At 41.7% G+C, this 18968-nt stretch overlaps 1 protein-coding gene and 1 long non-coding RNA gene across 3 annotated transcripts; both read right to left on the bottom strand.

Annotated features, from left to right (window-relative positions):
• Positions 1-3776: 3776 nt before the first annotated feature.
• On the bottom strand, positions 3777-4032 carry LOC139535605 (uncharacterized). The gene is made up of 2 exons (XR_011667161.1): positions 3951-4032; positions 3777-3908 (listed from the first exon to the last, which is right to left on the bottom strand). It is a non-coding gene; the product is annotated as an uncharacterized lncRNA (long non-coding RNA).
• Positions 4033-4063: 31 nt separating this feature from the next.
• On the bottom strand, positions 4064-7399 carry LOC139535604 (protein LSM14 homolog B-like). 2 transcript variants are annotated; one of them, XM_071335185.1, is made up of 8 exons: positions 7173-7399; positions 6843-7006; positions 6587-6722; positions 6162-6350; positions 5626-5703; positions 5385-5546; positions 5019-5157; positions 4064-4935 (listed from the first exon to the last, which is right to left on the bottom strand). In XM_071335185.1, exons 1-8 carry the CDS (start codon positions 7291-7293, stop codon positions 4776-4778), a joined length of 1149 nt encoding a protein of 382 aa, XP_071191286.1. In that variant the 5' UTR covers positions 7294-7399; the 3' UTR covers positions 4064-4775. The 2 variants fall into 2 exon arrangements, with proteins under 2 accessions (XP_071191286.1, XP_071191287.1); XM_071335186.1 differs by having other exon boundaries at positions 6162-6344; positions 7173-7374.
• Positions 7400-18968: the final 11569 nt, after the last annotated feature.

The raw sequence follows: 18968 nt of genomic DNA, 5'->3' as shown, positions 1-18968 counted from the left end.
CATCTGCTTCCAACTCACACCCTCAAACACGTAGATCCCCTGAACGCAGCTCACTTTCCAGCCCACTTTCCAGCTCACACTCTCAAACACCTAGGTCCCCCGAACGCAGCTCACTCTCCAGATCCCAATCACCTGACTTCTAATCACCTGTCCACACATCCAGTGTTTGTTCCAGTGGCTCCCCTGTGAATCTAGACATTTTGGCAGGCAAAGTAATTTATGAACCCTGCTACTGGGCTTGCTTGTAAGCTAGATGTGCACTGTTCACAGGTCATCCTACCACCAGGACCTGTTAGACTTAATACCTCTGCTTTAAAAAAAAAAGGTATTATTTTTCACCCAAAACATCAATGCAAATGTGCACATACAAAACAAACTCATTGAATGTGAGACAGCTTGACATGCTAGTTTTATTGTTCACCACTCATACATTACCTTAGGCAGATTATATCTGAAAAATGTATTCATAAGAAGGAATGCCGTTCAACTTCTTTCACCACTCTATTGAACTGACATGAGCACACATCCATCCCCAAACACATTAATCCTGGATGAAAACCTATTATCTCCAAAACATAAACTTTTCAATAAATAAAAAAAATCCCATATTTTCCCATTAACAAACAAATATAATTATGAAACTTCAGACAATATTCTTGGTCCATGAGTCATGAAATGTTCAGAGTATATTGAGTGGAGTTCAATTAATGCTTTCAATAAATGCAGACATATACACTACCGTACAAAAGTTTGGGGCCACTAGATGTCCTAACCTGACTTGCCAAAACTATAGTTTGTTAACAAGAAATTTGTGGAGTGGTTGATAAGTGAGTTTTAATGACTCCAACCTAAGAGTATGTAAACTTCTGACTTCAACTGTAAATAAACACAACATTTAAAAGTGTTGCTTTCATGAGCTGAAATAAAATATCTCAGAAATGTTTCATACACAAAAATATTATTTCTCTCAAATGCTGTGCAGAAATGTGTTTACATTTACATTTAATGAGCATTTATCCTTTGCCAAGATAATCTATCCACCTGACAGGTGTGGCATATCAAGAAGCTGATTAAACAGCATGAACAGTACACAGCTGCACCTTGTGCTGGGGGCAATGAAATTCCGCTCTAAAATGTGCAGTTTTGTCACACAAATGCCACAGATGCCAAAGTTTTTGAGGGAGCATGCAATTGGCATGCTGATTGCAGGAATGTCCACCAGAGCATTGAAAGTTTATTTCTTTACCATAAGCCGTCTCCAACGCCATTTTAGAGAATTTTGCAGGACGTCCATCCGGCCTCACAACCGCAGACCACATGTATGGCGTTGTGTGGGTATGCGGTTTGCTGATGTCAACGTTTTGAACAGAGTGCCCCATGCTGACGGTGGGTTTATGGTATAGGCAGGCATAAGCTACGGGCAACAAACATCATTGCATTTTATCGATGGCAATTTGAATGCACAGAGATACCTTGACGAGATCCTGAGGCCCATTGACATGCTATTCATCCGCCGCCATCACTTCATGTTTCAGCATGATAATGCACGGCCCCATGTCTCAAGGATCTGTACACAATTCCTGGAAGCTGAAAATGTCCCAGTTCTTCCATTACCTGCATACTCACCAGACATGTTACCCATTGAACATGTTTGGGATACTCTGGATTGACGTGTATGACAGTGAGTCCCGCCAATATCCAGCAACTTCACACAGCCATTGAAGAGGAGTGGGACAACATTCCACTGACCACAATCAACAGCCTGATCAACTCTATGTGAAGCACATGTGTCGCACTGCACCAGGCAAATGGTTGTCACACCAGATACTGACTGGTTTTCTGATCCATGCCCCTACCTTTGTTTAAAGATTATCTGTGACCAACATATGGTATCTGTATTCCCAGTCATGTGAAATCCATAGATTAGGGCATAATGGACATATTTCAATTGACTGATTTCCTTATATGAACTCTCAGTAAAATCTTTGAAATTGTTGCATGTTGTGTTTATATTTTTGTTCAGTACAGTAAAGGAGAGAACAGCCTCAGGGCTTTGGATTGTTGACACCACCGGAGGTGAGTCACACAGCATGGTAGTGTGAAGCGATGCTGAGTCAGGAGACGGACCAAAGCCCACTTCTAAGAAATGCATTCAAGTAGAGGATGCCAACCCACCAGTGTTTCTGGACTCTTTCCAAGATGTCATGATGGAAGAGAAAACAGAGATTGGACACCCTGTAGAGATACTTACTGCCATTGACCATGATGCTAGGCATAAGGAATTTCCATATTTTTTTTGTAAGAATAGTTTGACCTATCCATTGATAGGTATGCAGGTAATTTGTTATACTTTTATGGTGCTGACAACTATCAGTCATTAATCAGTCACTGATTTTGCTTGACATATGCTTCCACACTTCTGCCTTCAGGTATGTGAAGGGTGACGATCGGATGACTGGATGACAGTGGAACCTCATACAAGTCTTGTCACTTCAGCCAAGAGACTGGAGTCACCTTCCATGATCAACTATGTATACACAGTCACTCTATGCAGTTGACAATGGAAAAAACATGAATACAATCATTGGTAATCAGAAAGTTGTTTTATATACGAGTTTGATTCTGTGCCAAAATGCAAGACATATAATTTCACCCGCTATGGTATTTGCACATTAACTTCACTTCGTAATGGACAGGTGAGCCACTGATGACAGGCTAAGGGACCCTGAGGATCCACGTGAAGGACCAGAATGATAACGTCCCACATCTGAGAGCAGACTGGACATGTCTGATGGGCCAACCAGGGCCAACATTGCAGCCTCTGACCTGGACCAAGAGCCATATAGAGGACCCTTCCAATTTGAGCTGCTTGGAAAATGGGTAATGGACCCTTAATATGGTAAATTCTTCCATTTAATATGCCCCTTAAGTTTGAGACAACTAAATCCTTGGCAAAAAACACCCCTAATCTGACAAAAGTTCAACTCAATGTCATCTGTGAAGTGTCCCTCAATGTGTTGAGCAACAGGTCTGTCTTACATAAGGTTTCACTGTGAACCTGTGTATGCAAGCCAATACATTCTCCTTGTACAACCCCTCACTGTTCTTTCCTGCCCACCTGCCACCAGAGAAGGGACGAGTAACTGTCACCCAATGGGACCATATGTGTCATAATCGCCTCCATGTGTGGTACTGCTTTTATTTATTGGAAAAGACGTCAATTAACATTTGTATCGGACTCCTCTTCCTGCTGGGGTTTAGTCTCTTGTGAGAGATGCAGTCAACATGGCTGGTGGACAACTCTGGCGATGTCCTGCTTCACTCAAACATTGAGAAAACAGGAACTGAGGTTGTAATACTTAAACTGAAGTCCTATGAATGTACAAGCATTAATATTTTGTATGGCTTGACAATTTAGTAAAGCGCAACTATAGTTAACTATTTGTTGACAATGTAATTTAATGCCAAGGTACACAATATGCTACCAGTGCTGCCTAAAGAAAATGAGAAACCCACTAATCAGTGATGTTATCACATTGGAGGAATGCAACAAATCCAATGGATAGATTGAGGCTACAGTTATGATTGGGCAATAAGAAACTGTTTAACAAACTTTTGGGGATGAATCACTATTCCTCACCAATTGTACAGGTTAGGCCAATGATTCATAAGTCTAAGTTGTGATCAAGGGGAACAGTATTTGCCATCTCAATATATACAGTAATTACGTGTCATTTAAAATGATCCACTTCACAATTATATAGAGTACACAGGCCTCATTTTAGCTTGGTCTTTATTTCATACCTATATGCTACGTTTTCCACTATGAACCTTAGAGGACAAGTACACAATTACAAACAGCTGCCATCACCAGGTACAAGATCCTTGACCTGAGAGAGTTGGACAACCTGGGCCCCAGATTCAACAAACTGGCTTATATGCACACCAACCTATGCTAAGGGTTAATTCTACACAGTAGTTTGAACAGCATATCAAAATATGTAAATTAAAGATTTCAATGTTGATTTTACCGTTTGCAGGTTACGCTAAATCAGGCCACAAGCAATTTCTCATGTAGTTTATTACTGGATTAGTAACTATACAAGTTTCCCACAGTTGCAATTACATTTTCAGTACAGAGAGAAAAAAAAAGTTTTGCTTTTGTACAACTATTACCAATTTCCATAAATGTAACATGTGGGAAAAAATCACCCTTTAAGAGCCATGTGTACATATTTGGCCAGTCAATAGACGTGCCAACTTAGTTTATTTACAAGAAATAATATAAAAGAAATAATTTAAGTACATCGCTTTGGTCCAATCCAAATAAACGTTTCCTAAAGAATTATGCCTGCAGATTTTTTTAAACAAGGCAAAATCAAGAATGATGTTCTAATATTTACAGAAATTGCACTACCATGAATGCAAATGGATTCTGAACACAAACCATGTACACAATTGCAATTCCTGCGCAAATAGTGAAGTTCCGTACACAAATTTGACAAGGCACAAATGAAAAATGAAAAGAAACCGCAACTTAAAATCTTAACCGTCATTTGGATTGAAGGGCTCCAGGGCCAAGAACAAGTCTTTCAAGAGGAAGGGAAGGAATCATAGTACACTTCAGTATCAACTCTTACATAAATACCAGTAAAAGATAAAACAAAAATAGACTGATGCCAAGTGATGGTAGTAGGAAAGCATCTAGGGAACTAAAACGCAAATAAAAGCTAACATTATTACAGTAAGTAAGAGGTAAGTAACTGCACACCTGTTCACACCCTTGCACTGTCTACTTTGGGCATGGGGCGCTGGTTGGCCCTCCCAGCTCGTCTCCCACGATTGTCCCCTCGGAATCCTCTGCCCCTCAGGAATCGGCCCGGAACGCCAAACGTCTCCACATTCAGCTTCCTCTCCTCTGCCCAGGTGGTCCTACTGAGAGACACAGGGCGGGACAGAATCAGAACACCTGTTAATTCACTACTATTTACAATTTTAATAAGGTACATATTTACTACCTAGACGTCATCTCAGATGAGACATTGTCAAAGAAGCACTTTGTTTTGTCGTAGTAGAACTTCTCCCCAGGAGGATCCTCCACTGTGCCCTCAGTGTTCTGGCCCTCACTAACCCCAGACTCCACCTTCTCCTCTGGGTCTGAATGAGAACAACGTAGGGTCATATTCTTATACAGGGATTAAAAGAGAAAGGCTACCAACTCCAAATCATTTTAGGTGTGGTTAAATTGACATTATATTTCTATCTCTGCAGTTAAGCAACTTAGTGTTTAGATTACTGCATGTATACCATTGGTTGTCATTTCACTGAGCATCAGTTGGGTTTCAAATTTGGAATACTTGAGAATTCACTTTGTATGCAGGTACCTTTAATGGTCAACTTTTCCTGAAGCTCCTTCTCAAGTTCATCTTTGTGGAACTGAGCATTGGCAGTTTCAAAATCAAAGTCAGACTCAAATTGTAAGGTTCCGGCTTTTGAGTTTCCTACAAGAAGCTGACCTCTCCCACGGTTCCTTGCCCTACGATTGCCTGTGAGCATATTGATACATTTAGACATTAACAAATATAAAAGCAAATCTCTACAATAGACAATGACATTGCTAATTACCTTGTCTTCGTCTCTGTGGTCTGCGGTTCTCATCATTACCTTGCCTTTGTTCCTGGGCTGTGCCATGCAGTGTTTGACCTAAAAATGGAGAAGGGATGAGGGGGGCACCACAACGTCTGTTTTAAGATCACGACAGCATTGCCAACTATAGTGTCATGCGGTCGCATTACTCATAACACAAGTGCAAGTTAAAGTTCTCTTGCGCCCTCAATTGATGAGAATGCATAAAGCAGGAGTAAAAACACTTCAGAACATGGGTGTAAGCATTAGTTGAATACTGTCGCAAAACATTTAGCAACAGAAAACATTTACTCAATATTTTGCAACAAAACCTGTTTCTATGACAAATTCAGGTAGGTCCCGCTGGTTATTTTCAGTTTGCTTCATATAGTAAAGTTTCCGTTGCAAAACATTCTGCAAGAGATTAAATGTTTCGCAACGGAATCCAACTAATGAATACAAAGGTGTTCCTGTTGAGTACTCCAACTATGTCCCACGCTGTACAAGAAGCCCTGATCCCAGTTGTCTGAGCTTACCACTGGAAGCAGTCCTCTGAGACGGAGGGCCATCTCTGCCAGAGTGCTGGGAAAGCCAACCAGACTCTCTGCCTTGCTGTTGGGAGGCTAACTGGACCCTTTTTTCAGCAGCATTCTCAGCTGGTACAGTCTGGACAGCCTGCTCTACCATCGGTCCTCGTCTTGCTGGAAGGCTGTGAAGTCCTGCTCCTAAGGAAGGCCACGGAAAACATGGAGAAAGAGTTAAGACATTGATGTTTCCCAGAATGTTTCCCAGAATTCTTGAGATAAGACACTACATGGAAACAAAGTTCAAGAAAATGTGCTAAATAGCAGTTAAGCATTAGGGCCTCAGCAGTTTAGGGGCTATTAAGACAATCTTGAAATACAGTACATCATGAAGGTGGCTGTGTGTTTACAAGGGTCTCCAAGACCATTTCACTCACCCAGACCCAGGGAAGCAGCATACTGCTGGTTGAGTAGAGAGCTGGCAGCCAGTTGGTTATAGGAAGGCACCATACTCCGGTAGGGACTGTATGAGGCCTGGGATGGGTATGTGGACAAGGACCTCCCAATGGACGACTACAAAAAGCAAACAAATGCTTAAGTCTTATGATGGCTGTGTGCTTCATCATATGCATGGAAGCCAATTCTGTGATGTTTTTTCTTAGCAAAGTTAATGTACTAGCCCTTGTCTCCTACCTGTACAATGGCAGGGTCCTGAGGTAAACCATGGTGTGGTTTAAGCGGCTCACACACCGTTATGTCCTTGATGTCACTCCCTCTGAAAATTATGTATTCATAAATGTCATCTTTGGGTGGCACTGGTCTGTCTGTAGGCCGTCCTTCTGTCCCGAATGATTTAACTGAAAAAGAAAGGACAAGATTGTACCTTTGGATAGGATTATTACCCAAGGCATGTAGGCCTGTAGGTCCAAACACAGCGTGCCAGAGTAGTTCATTCCAAACGTGGAGCATCAAAATTCCGGGCTAAACCTAATGCTGAAACTCCTCAATTGAGGGAAAGCTCACCCTTTGCCAAAGCCACCGTTGCGTTATCCGTGTCGATTGTATACAAAATGCCCTCATAACGAATCCCGGCCTTGGAGATTAGACTTATTTTACTTCCAATATAAGGTGTTCCGGTGCTCATTGTTGCTGTTACAGTAGTATTTTATTTCGAATTCTCAAAACAAGTCATCGTTGTTTCCGCATTCCCCGAAGGCTGACACCAAATTCGAATTTATAATGTATCTGCAGGTGCACAATTTGTGAAAACAGGTGCGTTATATTACAAAACCAATTGGCGACAAGCCTCCATTAGCCAAGCCTGCTGCTTGAGTGAAATGAAAGTATTATCGTGTCACTGCAACGAGTCCCTTTAATAGAGCAATGTTTTAGTTGGATTTAAGGAATAGCCGAAACGTTTTCTGACAACTCGAAACTGATTTCTCGATTGACCTACACATTTAGGCTATCCATATTGCATAGGCCTATCATTGATGGGACGTCATGCGTCAAGTGTCCGATGCACTATGTAATGTCAGATTTTTTTCAGTCGTTCATGCAAAAACCAACCCAATCTGTTACATTTATTTTGGGTGCATTTTCCCCCAAAATTCTGAATAGTCTATTTGTGGGCAAAAATATAAATAAAATATGAACTAAAAATCTTCTTATTTGTATGGGAAACTGGCCCTATTATCATAGTATTTGTGCTTTTATTTGTTTCAATTGTTGTATTAATATATTTTTTATTTGAGGCATACATTTAGCACATTTTTCTCCATTGTCTGTAAGCGGTTTTTTTTCGGCAGTAGGCGAATCCGGAAAAAAAAAGGATAGGCTACAAACCTATGCCATCAAAAACAGAACATTCTCTAAATAGTTTATCATTGATCAATTCCATACATTTATTTCACACCGAAAACAACTTTTCCTATATGTTGACAGTCCCCATGTGGTTTTGACAGCGTTCTAAAATGTTGTTGGCAGAGAAGGTTTGGCCACGCCGCCCTCAAATGCATTTCTAAAGTGTCGTCCAAACTTCCTGAACAAAAACAGCGGAAGCTGTTGAAGCTCGAGACCCAGATGCGCAACAACGGGGAATTTGCATAAATGTATGGTCCGAATTCTGTCGCTAAACATAATTTCATAATCTAATATATACAGTAGCATAGAGCAAATCTAGAATATGAATGGAAATACGCTAAATACAATTTGTACTATCCAGTTTATTCCACCATTTCCCCAACTCTATTTATTCCCTGTAGTTCCACCCAGTACATCCTGGTCATGATAGTCGGACACTAAGGTGGACGAGAAAGTCGTTTGTGATCTTGTGGGGTCTCTTGAGTCCGAGCTCAGGTCACGGGAACCCAGACAGTTGCTAAACACAGTTCCGGGACAGGGGGCAGCTAATGCTAATGTCCAGCAGAGCAAACGGGGGGATCGGATATTGCGTTGAATGGGAGCTCTAATACGGGATTGACTTTGGCTGTCAATGTTGCGGGTTAAGCTTTCACAATTGCGCCGGGCATAGGCATACGCTACGCTATTGAACAATGGGACGTGACGGATTCAAGCCATCACGCCACAGGTGTTGGCCCCTCGGCTCCCCCAACCATTCCTGAATCAGCCCAACTTTCAGAACATCCAGCTTCCCCAGGTACGTTAAATTGTTTGTCTTTGATATTAAATCGTTTACAAAAACATAATATTGTTCAAATAAACTCAGCAAAAAAAGAATCGTTTTTTTTTCAGGACCCTGTCTTTAAAAGATAATTTGTAAAAATCCAAATAACTTCACAGATCTTCATTGTAAAGGGTTTAAACACTGTTTCCCATGCTTGTTCAATGAACCATAGATGATTAACGGCGTTCCACAGGTGTATGTTCATTAAGACACTAACAGCTTACAGACAGTAGGCAATTAAGGTCACAGTTATGAAAACTTAGGACACTAAAGAGGCTTTTCTACTGTCTCTGAAAAACACCAAAAGGAAGATGCCCAGGGTCCCTGCTCATCTGCATGAACTTGCCTTAGGCATGCTGCAAGGAGGCATGAGGACTGCAGATGTGGCCAAGGCAATAAATTGCAATGTCCGTACTGTGAGACGCCTAAGACAGCGTTACAGGGAGACAGGACGGACAGCTGATCGTCCTCGCAGTGGCAGACCACCTGTAACAACAATTGCACCGGATCGGTACATCCGAACATCACACCTGCGGGACAGGTACAGCATGGAAACAACTGCCCGAGTTACACCAGGAACGCACAATCCCTCCATCAGTGCTCAGATAGGCTAAGAGAGGCTGCACTGAGGGCTTGTAGGCCAGCTGAAAGGCAGGTCCTCACCAGACATCACTGGCAACAACGTCGCCTATGGGCACAAACCCACCGTCGCTGGACCAGACAGGACTGGCAAAAAGTGCTCTTCACTGAAGAGTTGTGGTTTTGTCTCGCCAGGGGTGATGGTCGGATTTGTGTTTATCGTCGAAGGAATGAGTGTTACACTTAGGCCTGTACTCTGGAGCGGGATCGATTTGGAGGTGGAGGGTCCGTCATGTTCTGGGGCGGTGTGTCACAGTATCATCGGACTGAGCTTGTTGTCATTGCAGGCAATCTCAACGCTGTGCGTTACAAGGAAGATATCCTCCCTCATGTGGTACCCTTCCTGCAGGCTCATCCTGACACGACACACCAGCATGACAATGCCACCAGCCATACTGCTCGTTCTGTGCGTGATTTCCTGCAAGACAGAAATGTCAGTGTTCTGCCATGGCCAGCGAAGAGCCCAGATCTCAATCCCATTGAGCACGTCAGGGACCTGTTGGATCGGAAGGTGAGGGCTAGGGCCGTTCCCCCCCAGAAATGTCCGGGAACTTGCCGGTGCCTTGGTGGAAGAGTGGGGCAACATCTCACAGCAAGAACTGGCAAATCTGGTGCAGTCCATGAGGAAGAGATGCACTGCAATACTTAATGCAGCTGGTGGCCACACCAGATACTGACTGTTACTTTTGATTTTGACCCCCCCCCCCCCCCCTCCCCCCCTTTGTTCAGGGAACTTGTTCAGTTTATGTGGAACTTGTTCAGTTTATGTCTCAGTTGTTGAGTCTTGTAATATTCATACAAATATTTTTTATTTTATTTTACCAGGTAAGTTGACTGAGAACACGTTCTCATTTACAGCAATGCCCTGGGGAATAGTTACAGGGGAGAGGGGGATCTTCTGTATACCCCACCCTACCTTGTCACAACACAACTGATTGGCTCAAATGCATTTACACATGTTAAGTTTGCTGAAAATAAATAAACACATTTGACAGTGAGAGGACGTTTTATTTTCTTTGCTGAGTTTATATACACTACTAGTCAAAAGTTTTAGAACACTTACTCATTCATAGGTTTTCTTTATTTTTACTATTTTCTACATTGTATTATAATAGTGAAGACATCATTACTATGAAATAACACTTTGAATCATGTAGTAACCAAAGAAGTGTTAAAAACCTCTTTGGGCTAGGAGGCTGTATTTTGACGTCCGGATGAAAAGCGTGCCCAAAGTAAACTGCCTGTTACTCAGGCCCAGAAGCTAGGATGTGCATATAATTGGTAGATTTGGATAGAAAACACTCTAAAGTTTCTACAACTGTTAAAATATTGTCTGTGAGTATAACAGAACTGATCAGTTCAGCCTACCACTGTTTCCAATGGCTGTCATGTTAATTATGAGGCGAAAGCCTCCCAGATTACAGTTTCTAGGGCTTCCACTAGATGTCAACAGTCTTTAGAAAGAGTTTCAGGCTTGTTTTTGGAAAAATTAGCTAGAATTTGTAGTTTTTCTAAGTGGCTCCCATTTTGGCTGTAGTGTTTTCATGCGCGTGGATGAGAGCGCGTTCTTTGTTTATCTCCGGTAAAGACAATAACGATTCTCTGTCTTAAATTTTATAATTTATTTACGTATTAGGGTACCTGAGGTTTGATTATAAACGTTGTTTGACTTGTTTGGAGAAGTTTATTGGTAACGTTTGGGATTCATTTTGTATGCATTTTGAAGGAGGGAAACCGGTGGGTAATTGAATGAAGCGCGCCAGTTAACTGAGTTTTTGGGGATATAAAGAAGGACATTATCGAACAAAAGGACCATTTGTGATGTAGCTGGGACCTTTTGGCGTGCCAACAGAAGAAGATCTTCAAAGGTAGGGCATTTATTTTATCGCTATTTCTGACTTTCGTGGCGCACCTACCATGGTGAAAAATCTTTTTAATGCTTTTGTGTGCGCGGCGCTGTCCTCAGATAATCGCATGGTGGGCTTTCGCCGTAAAGCCTTTTTGAAATCTGACACAGCGTCTGGATTAACAAGAAGTTAACCTTTATTTTGATGTATGACACTTGTATTTTCATGAAAGTTAAATATTACTATTTCTGTCATTTGAATTTTGCGCTCTGCAATTTCACCAGATGTTGTCAAATCTATCCTGTTAATGGGATTTGATTCATAGGAGGTATTAAACAAATCAAAATATATTTGAGATAATTCAAATAGCCACCCTTTGCCTTGATGACAGCTTTGCACACTTGGCATTCTCTCAACCAGGTCACCTGGAATGCTTTTCCAACAGTCTTGAAGGAGTTCCCACATATGCTGAGCACTTGTTGGCTGCTTTTCCTTCACCCTCCGACTCATCCCAACCATCTCAATTTGGTTGAGGTCGGGGGATTGTGGAGGCCAGGTCATCTGATGCAGCACTCCATCACTCTCCTTGGTAAAATAGCCCTTACACAGGCTGGAGGGGTGTTGGGTCATTGTCCTGTTGAAAAACAAATGATAGTCCCACTAAGCCCAAACCAGATGGGATGGTGTATCGCTGCAGAATGCTGTAGTGTGCCTTGAATTCTAAATAAATCAGTGCCACCAGCAAAGCATCATAACACCTCCTCCTCCATGCTTTACGGTGGGAATTACACATATGTAGATCATCCGTTCACCCACACCGTGTCTCACAAAGACACAGCGGTCGTAACAAAAAATCTCAAATTTTGGCTCCAGACTAAAGGACAAATGACCATTGCTCGTGTTTCTTGACCCAAGCAAGTCTCTTCTTATTATTGGTGTCCTTTTAGTAGTGGTTTCTTTGCAGCAATTTGACAATGAAGTCTCCTCTGAACAGTTGAAGTTGATATGTCGGTTACTTGAACTCTGTAGCATTTATTTGGGCTGCAATTTCTCTAATGAACTTATCCTCTGCAGCAGAGGTAACTCTGGATCTTCCATTCCTGTGGCGGTCCTCATGAGGGCCAGTTTCATCATAGTGCTTTATGGTTTTAGCGACTGCACTTGAAGAAACTTTCAACATTCATGAAATTTTCTGTATCGACTGACCATGTCTTAAAGTAATGATGGGCTGTCGTTTCTCTTTGCTTATTTGAGCTGTTCTTGCCATAATATGGACTTGATCTTTTACCAAATAGGGCTATCTTGTGTATACCAACCCTACCTTGTCACAACACAACTGATTGGCTCAGACGCATTAAGAAGGAAAGAAATTCCACAAATTAACTTTTAACAAGGCACACCTGTTAATTGAAATGCATTCCAGGTTACTACCTCATGAAGCTGGTTGAGAGAATGCCAAGAGTGTGCAAAGCTGCCATCAAGGCAAAGGGTGGCTGCTTAAACAAATCTGAAATTTAAAATATATATTTTGATTTGTTTAACACTTTTGGTTACTACATGATTCCATATGTTATTTCATAGTTTTTATGTCTTTATTATTCTACAATGTAGAAAATAGTAAAAATAAAGAAAAACCCTTGAATGAGTAGGTGTGTCCAAACTTTTGACTGATAATGTATATTTGGCTATTTCTTAGGAACTCTGATGGTGTTTATCTTTTTCCAACAGGAGGGGGAAATTGAAGCCGAGGACTTCACCAGCAGGTTATACAGAGAGCAAAACTTCTCACCTCAGCTTTACCTTGTGCATTTCCTCAAGGTTAGGAATCCTCCTGCGCACCAATCAATAAACAAAACCAAGTCATGACCCAGTCTTCAGCACCACCACCAGTTTGCTCTCACCAAACTCCAACCATTCTGACCAATTACCATATTACTGCACTGTTTCTAATGTCTGCCTTTCAGTCTGTGTCTTTCTGTACTCCAGAGGAGCCTCCCTGCTTTGTGGCAGCTCACCCCAGACTCTGCAGCCTTCATCCAGCAGAGTGGTCTCCAATAACAGGCCTCTGCCCCCACCCCCAATCTCATCACGGTGGTACTGGGTAGCCCAATCGCGCACCCTGAAGCCCCAGCCATCAGACCAAACCTCCAGTCTGTCATCAGCAAATAGGGCCAGCCTGCCCTAATTGGACTCTACCAATATATATACACCCCTCCATACAGTGCTGGACAAATATATGAGCAGCCTGTCACTTTTCTTAAATCATTCCATACATTTCTTCTAAAATAAGTTTGCATTTCAAAAAAACGTTGTCACCACACCTTATTGGATATTCAACATTGCAGAACCAATTTTGTTTTTGTAAAATTAATTTCACAATTTTAATTTTGAAAATAATGACATGGCATGGACCAAATTATTGGCACCCTGGAGCTAGTACTTGGTTGCAAGATGACTGCAGACAAAAGCTTCTTGTAGCCATCAATGAGCTTGCTGCACCTTTCTACTTGAAGTTTTGCCCAATTTTCAGCAGCAAACTGCTCTAATTATTCAATGTTGCTGTTTTCAGCTCTTGCCATAGGTTTTGGATGGGATTCAGGTCTGGACTCTTCGCTGGTCACACCAGAACAGTCCAGCATCTCTTCTTGAACTATTTATGGGTGCTTTTTGATGTGTGTTCGGAGTTGTTGTTCTTCTGTAAGACCCACAACCTTCAATGGAGACTCAGTTTTTGGATACTGAGTTGAACATTGGACTCAAACACCTGATAATCTGCTGATTTCATGTCTTGCGCACGTTCAAGTACCAGAGGCATCAAAGTAACCCTGCAGCATTATCAAACCTCTGCATCTTTGATTGTAGGGAGGGTGTTATTTTCAATTAATTATTCATTTGGTCGAAAGTAAACGCAGCACTGATCTGTATTGCCAAAGATAGGCATTTTGTTTCATTGGTCCACAGAACATTTCCCCCATGATTTAGGCTTGTTTATGTGGGTTTAAGTTAAATCAGTCTCTTGTGTCTCCTTCAGCAGTGGTGTCTTCCTATGTTTACCAATGACCAAATGAAGCATTCAAAGAAAATAACACCCTCCCTACAGTCAAACATGGGAGAGGTTCAATAATGTTGTGTGGTTGCTTTGCTGCCTCTGGTACTGGGTTGGACTTGAATGTGTGCCAGCCATCATGCAATCAGCAGATTATCAAGGTATTTTGGAATGCAATGTTCAACCCAGTGTCCAAAAACTGTGTCTCTGTTGAAGGTTATGGATCTTCCAGCAGGACAACCCCAAATATACATCAAAAGCAACCTGGAATGGTTTAAGAAGAAACGCCAGCGACGAGTCCAGATCTCAATCACATCCATAACCTATGGCTAGAGCTGAAAACAGCAGTTGATGGAGGGTATGGCACCTGCCGCCATACCCCGTTTAAAAGCACTTAAATCTCTGAATGGTACACATACACAATCCATGTCTCAGTTGTCCCAAGGCTTAAAAATCCTTCTTTAACCTGTCTTCTCCACTTATTTGAAGTGGATTTAACAAGTGACATCAATAAAGGATCATAGCCATATAAAATATCTAGTTTGTAAAATAGTTGCTATTGAGCTCAAAATTGAGAGCTGAGAAATAAAAAGTATATCTACAGAAAACTGAGAATCTCCTCTCTCCAACTGTGATAATGGGATAGCAGTGGTCTCCCTGCAATTGGATTTTAAAATGTTATACAATCGGAACACTTTTTTCGGACACCAATAATAAGAGAAGTAGGTAATAAATTCCTTTCGTTTTTTACGAAAGACCTGCCTAATTCTCAATTTGAACAAAGTTTTTTGGTTTAATAGGCAAAATTACACATTCTGTTACCATGTGACCCCAAAGTGACCCTGTTTTTGCATGGACATTGCCATTGAGGGCTTCCACCATTTTAAAGTAATCATAATCATTTAGAATCTAAAAGCACTTTAGCAACAGAAAAAGACAAGCATTTTAGAAATGAAAAACATCATGAGATGGAAGGTCATAAGAAGGTTGGAATGTTCATGGCTTGAGTGATCATTGGAGGGAGGTGGTCAAAGGGGGAAAGCAAGCAAATACGGTCTCTGGAGCAAGTCTGGGGGCAGGCAGGCAGCACGGTGTCATCAAGGACCAAGGTGGCTCGCTGTCTGTGTGGCTTCTCCATACTGTAGTAGGACTTGGATGAAGTTTGAACTCCTGCACCACAGTTCGTGGACTCCACAGTAGGTAAAGCTAGCTAGTCCTTCACTACTACCAAAATGAAGCACCCACTTGGGTGAAGCTACGGCAGTCACGTGGCACCAGAAAGCACACCACATTTCAATAATAATTCAAGAGTAGCCTTGTAACCCAGTCCTCCCTACAATCCTCATCACTGCACACCTCAGCTGTATTTATTTTGGGCTTCTCTCCATCCTCGACCTCTGGACACATGCCTGGCATTTGAATCAAAACAATTGCCAGCTAGCCAGCTGACATTAGCTAGCTAGCCAAACGAACACATTACTTGCCAGCTTTAGTCTTTAAACTCCATAGTGCACTCTGATGACATTAACTGTTCATCCTTAAAACAAAAATGCCATAAACATTTATTAATTATATAAATATTTACAAAATGTGCAGGAGCTCCCTGCCTATGTACATATAATACCTATATACAATGCATTTGGAAAGTATTCAGACCCATTCCCTTTTTACACATTTTGTTACGTTAAAGCCTTATTCTAAAATGTATTAAATAAAAACATTTCCTCATCAATCTACACCCAATACCCCATAATGACAAAGCAAAGACAGGATTTTTTTTAAATAAAAAAATGGAAATGCCTTATTTGCATAAGTATTCAGACCCTTTGCTATGAGACTCGAAATTGAGCTCAGGTGCATCCTGTTTCCATTGATCATCCTTGAGATGTTTCTACAACTTGATTGGAGTCCACCTGTGGTAAATTCAATTGATTGCACATGATTTGGAAAGGCACACGCCTCTGTATATAAGGTCCCGCAGTTGAGTAGGATTGTTGTCAGAGCAGGATTGTGTCGAGGCACAGATCTAGGGAAGGGTACCAAAAAATGTCTGCAGCATTGAAGGTCCCCAAGAACACAGTGGCTTCCATCATTCTTAAATGGAAGAAGTTTGGAACCACCACAAGACACTTCCTAGAGCTGGCCGCATGGCCAAACTGAGCAATCGGGGGAGAAGGGCCATGGTCAGGGAGGTGACCAAGAACCCCATTGTCACTCTGACAGAGCTCCAGAGTTCCTCTGGAAATGGGAGAACCTTCCCGAAGGACAACCATCTCTGAAGCACTCCACCAATCAGGCCTTTATGGTAGAGTGGCCAGACGGAAGCCACCCCTCAGTAAAAGGCACATGACAGGCCACTTGGAGTTTGCCAAAAGGCACCTAAAGGACTCACACCATGAGGAACAAGATTATCTGGTCTGATAAAACCAAGATTGAACTCTTTGGCCTGAATGCCAAGTGTCACATCTGGAGGAAACCTGGCACCATCCCTACGGTGAAGCATGGTGGTGGCAGCATCATGCTGTGGGGATGTTTTTCAGCGTCAGGGACTGGGAGACTAGTCAGGATCCAGAGAAAGATTAACGGAGCACAGAGAGATCCTTGATACAGAGAGATCCAGTGAGATCCTTGATGAACAGAGAGATCCTTGATGAAAACCTGCTCTAGAGCGCTCAGGACCTCAGACTGGGGCAGAAGTCTTCCTTCCAACAAGACAACAACCCTAAGCACACAGCCAAGACAACACAGGAGTGACTTTGGGACAAGTCTCTGAATGTCCTTGAGTGGCCCAGCCAGAGGCCAGACTTGAACCCGATCGAAAGTCTCTGGAGAGACCTGAAAATAGATGTGCAGCAACGCTCCCCACACAATCTGACAGAGCTTGAGAGGATCTGCAGAGAAGAATGAGAGAACCTCCTCAATTACAGGTGTGCCAAGCTTGTAGCTTCATACCCAAGAAGACTCAAAGATGTAATCGCTGCCAAAGGTGCTACAACAAAGTACTGATTAAAGGGTCTGAATACTTATGTAAATGTTGCATTTCATTTATTTATTTTTATGCAAAGATATCTATAATTCCATTTTTGCTTTGTTGTTATGTGGTATTGTGTGTAGATTGAATAAGGGGGAAAAAACTATTTAATCCATTTTAGAATAAGGGCGTAACGTAACAAAATGTGGAAAAAATCAAAGAGTCTGAATACTTCTGAATGTACTGTATGTACATGCAAGACTTATATAGTGCCTATATAAGACACTGAATGGAGCCAGGAGTTATGGTGCTGAATGGCATTGTATGAAATGACTGACAACCGTAGTAGATCTACTGGTCTGGAACATAAATATTGAACTGGGTGGGGATACCTATGAGTTGGGAGAAAATGGACTACTTTAAAATGTAGACACTATAATGGCATATGATGGCACAGATACAAAGATGAGTCCTCTATATAGCTCTATGGCCTTTTCGTATCTGTATCTGCCCCTCATTGGCTAGAATGGTCCCACCTGATATCGCCTCCACCTGCCTGCCTGCCTTCCATCTTTGACCACACGTATTTCCATTGTTAGAGCGGTCGCTTGACTATCTTATCAATATAATAGACAATCTTTGGGCAAATGGTGCTTGTTTAAAGCTGTAAAATTCAGAAATCGCTCTGTCATTTCCTGCTTTCTAAAATTCTAATAGTTTGCATTATTTCAGTTTATGTGACAAAACAAGCATAGTGAAGAGAATCATTGTATGATCTAAACCACCGTGAAATGTATTTTCAATAACCAAAAATATTTTGTCAGCTTTTTGAAGCTGGTCTACAAAAACTAAACTTAAGAACAGGAAGCATAGAAATAACACACATAGAACAGAAAACCGAGATCCTCCGCAGCTTAGATTGCTTAGCGTATTGTAATATAGATTTGGTTATTGCAGGTCTTGGATAACCAATGCTATAGTAGAGCTGTCAATGGCAATATGCTGTACTGAATTAACATAGTAGCACATTTTTATAAAACGTCATAACAGACATTTAGGTATTCCTAATTGTCTGATTGAACCAATAGAATTGAGATATTCTCTCGTTCCCCTGATCCATTTCCCGTTGGTGGTGTGGTGGTTCATTTCTTTACTATCAAATGAGGAGAGACAAACTTATCACACAAGTCAGAGTTATACTTAAACTAAATCTTTAATAGTGAGAGCTTTGCAATAGCAATGGCTGGTCGACGAATCACCGTTTCTGATGATCCGTTGAGAGCGGCGAGACAAAAGTACAAAGGTCTTTTATAGCCAAGATACACCCCTTTCAACCTATATGACGAACAACAGATACATAGAATGGGTCACAAGGTTAAGATTTGTATGAAAGATACCTATAATACATAGCAGACAGTATCTGCTGTGTCAACAGTTTTCATTGTATAGAGACCAGTGTCTGTCCCTCCGACTCCAAACTGGAACCATCTCTCCCTGGTACGGTATAGAACAGAAACATTAACTCATGCTCTGGAATGCTCTTTAGGTTTTATCACCCAAAAGACATGGTAAATCTCCTGTCAGTGTTATCTCCCAGAGGCCCATCCTCAGTAGAACACACACACACACA

Source organism: Salvelinus alpinus, chromosome 12 (genome assembly GCF_045679555.1).
Source record: "Salvelinus alpinus chromosome 12, SLU_Salpinus.1, whole genome shotgun sequence".
In the NCBI taxonomy this organism is placed as follows: Eukaryota; Metazoa; Chordata; class Actinopteri; order Salmoniformes; family Salmonidae; genus Salvelinus; species Salvelinus alpinus.
Note: the sequence above shows the minus strand (reverse complement) of the source record. Positions and strands in the feature narration are given on the sequence as shown.

Excerpts from the sequence above, each read along its gene's own strand:
- LOC139535604 (XM_071335185.1), bottom strand. The coding sequence starts at position 7,293 with ATGAGCACCGGAACACCTTATATTGGAAGTAAAATAAGTCTAATCTCC. Across the intron at positions 6,723-6,842 it reads AGGACCCTGCCATTGTACAG|TCGTCCATTGGGAGGTCCTT; the intron begins GTAGGAGACAAG and ends TGCTTTTTGTAG. Across the intron at positions 4,936-5,018 it reads TCATCTGAGATGACGTCTAG|TAGGACCACCTGGGCAGAGG; the intron begins GTAGTAAATATG and ends TGTGTCTCTCAG.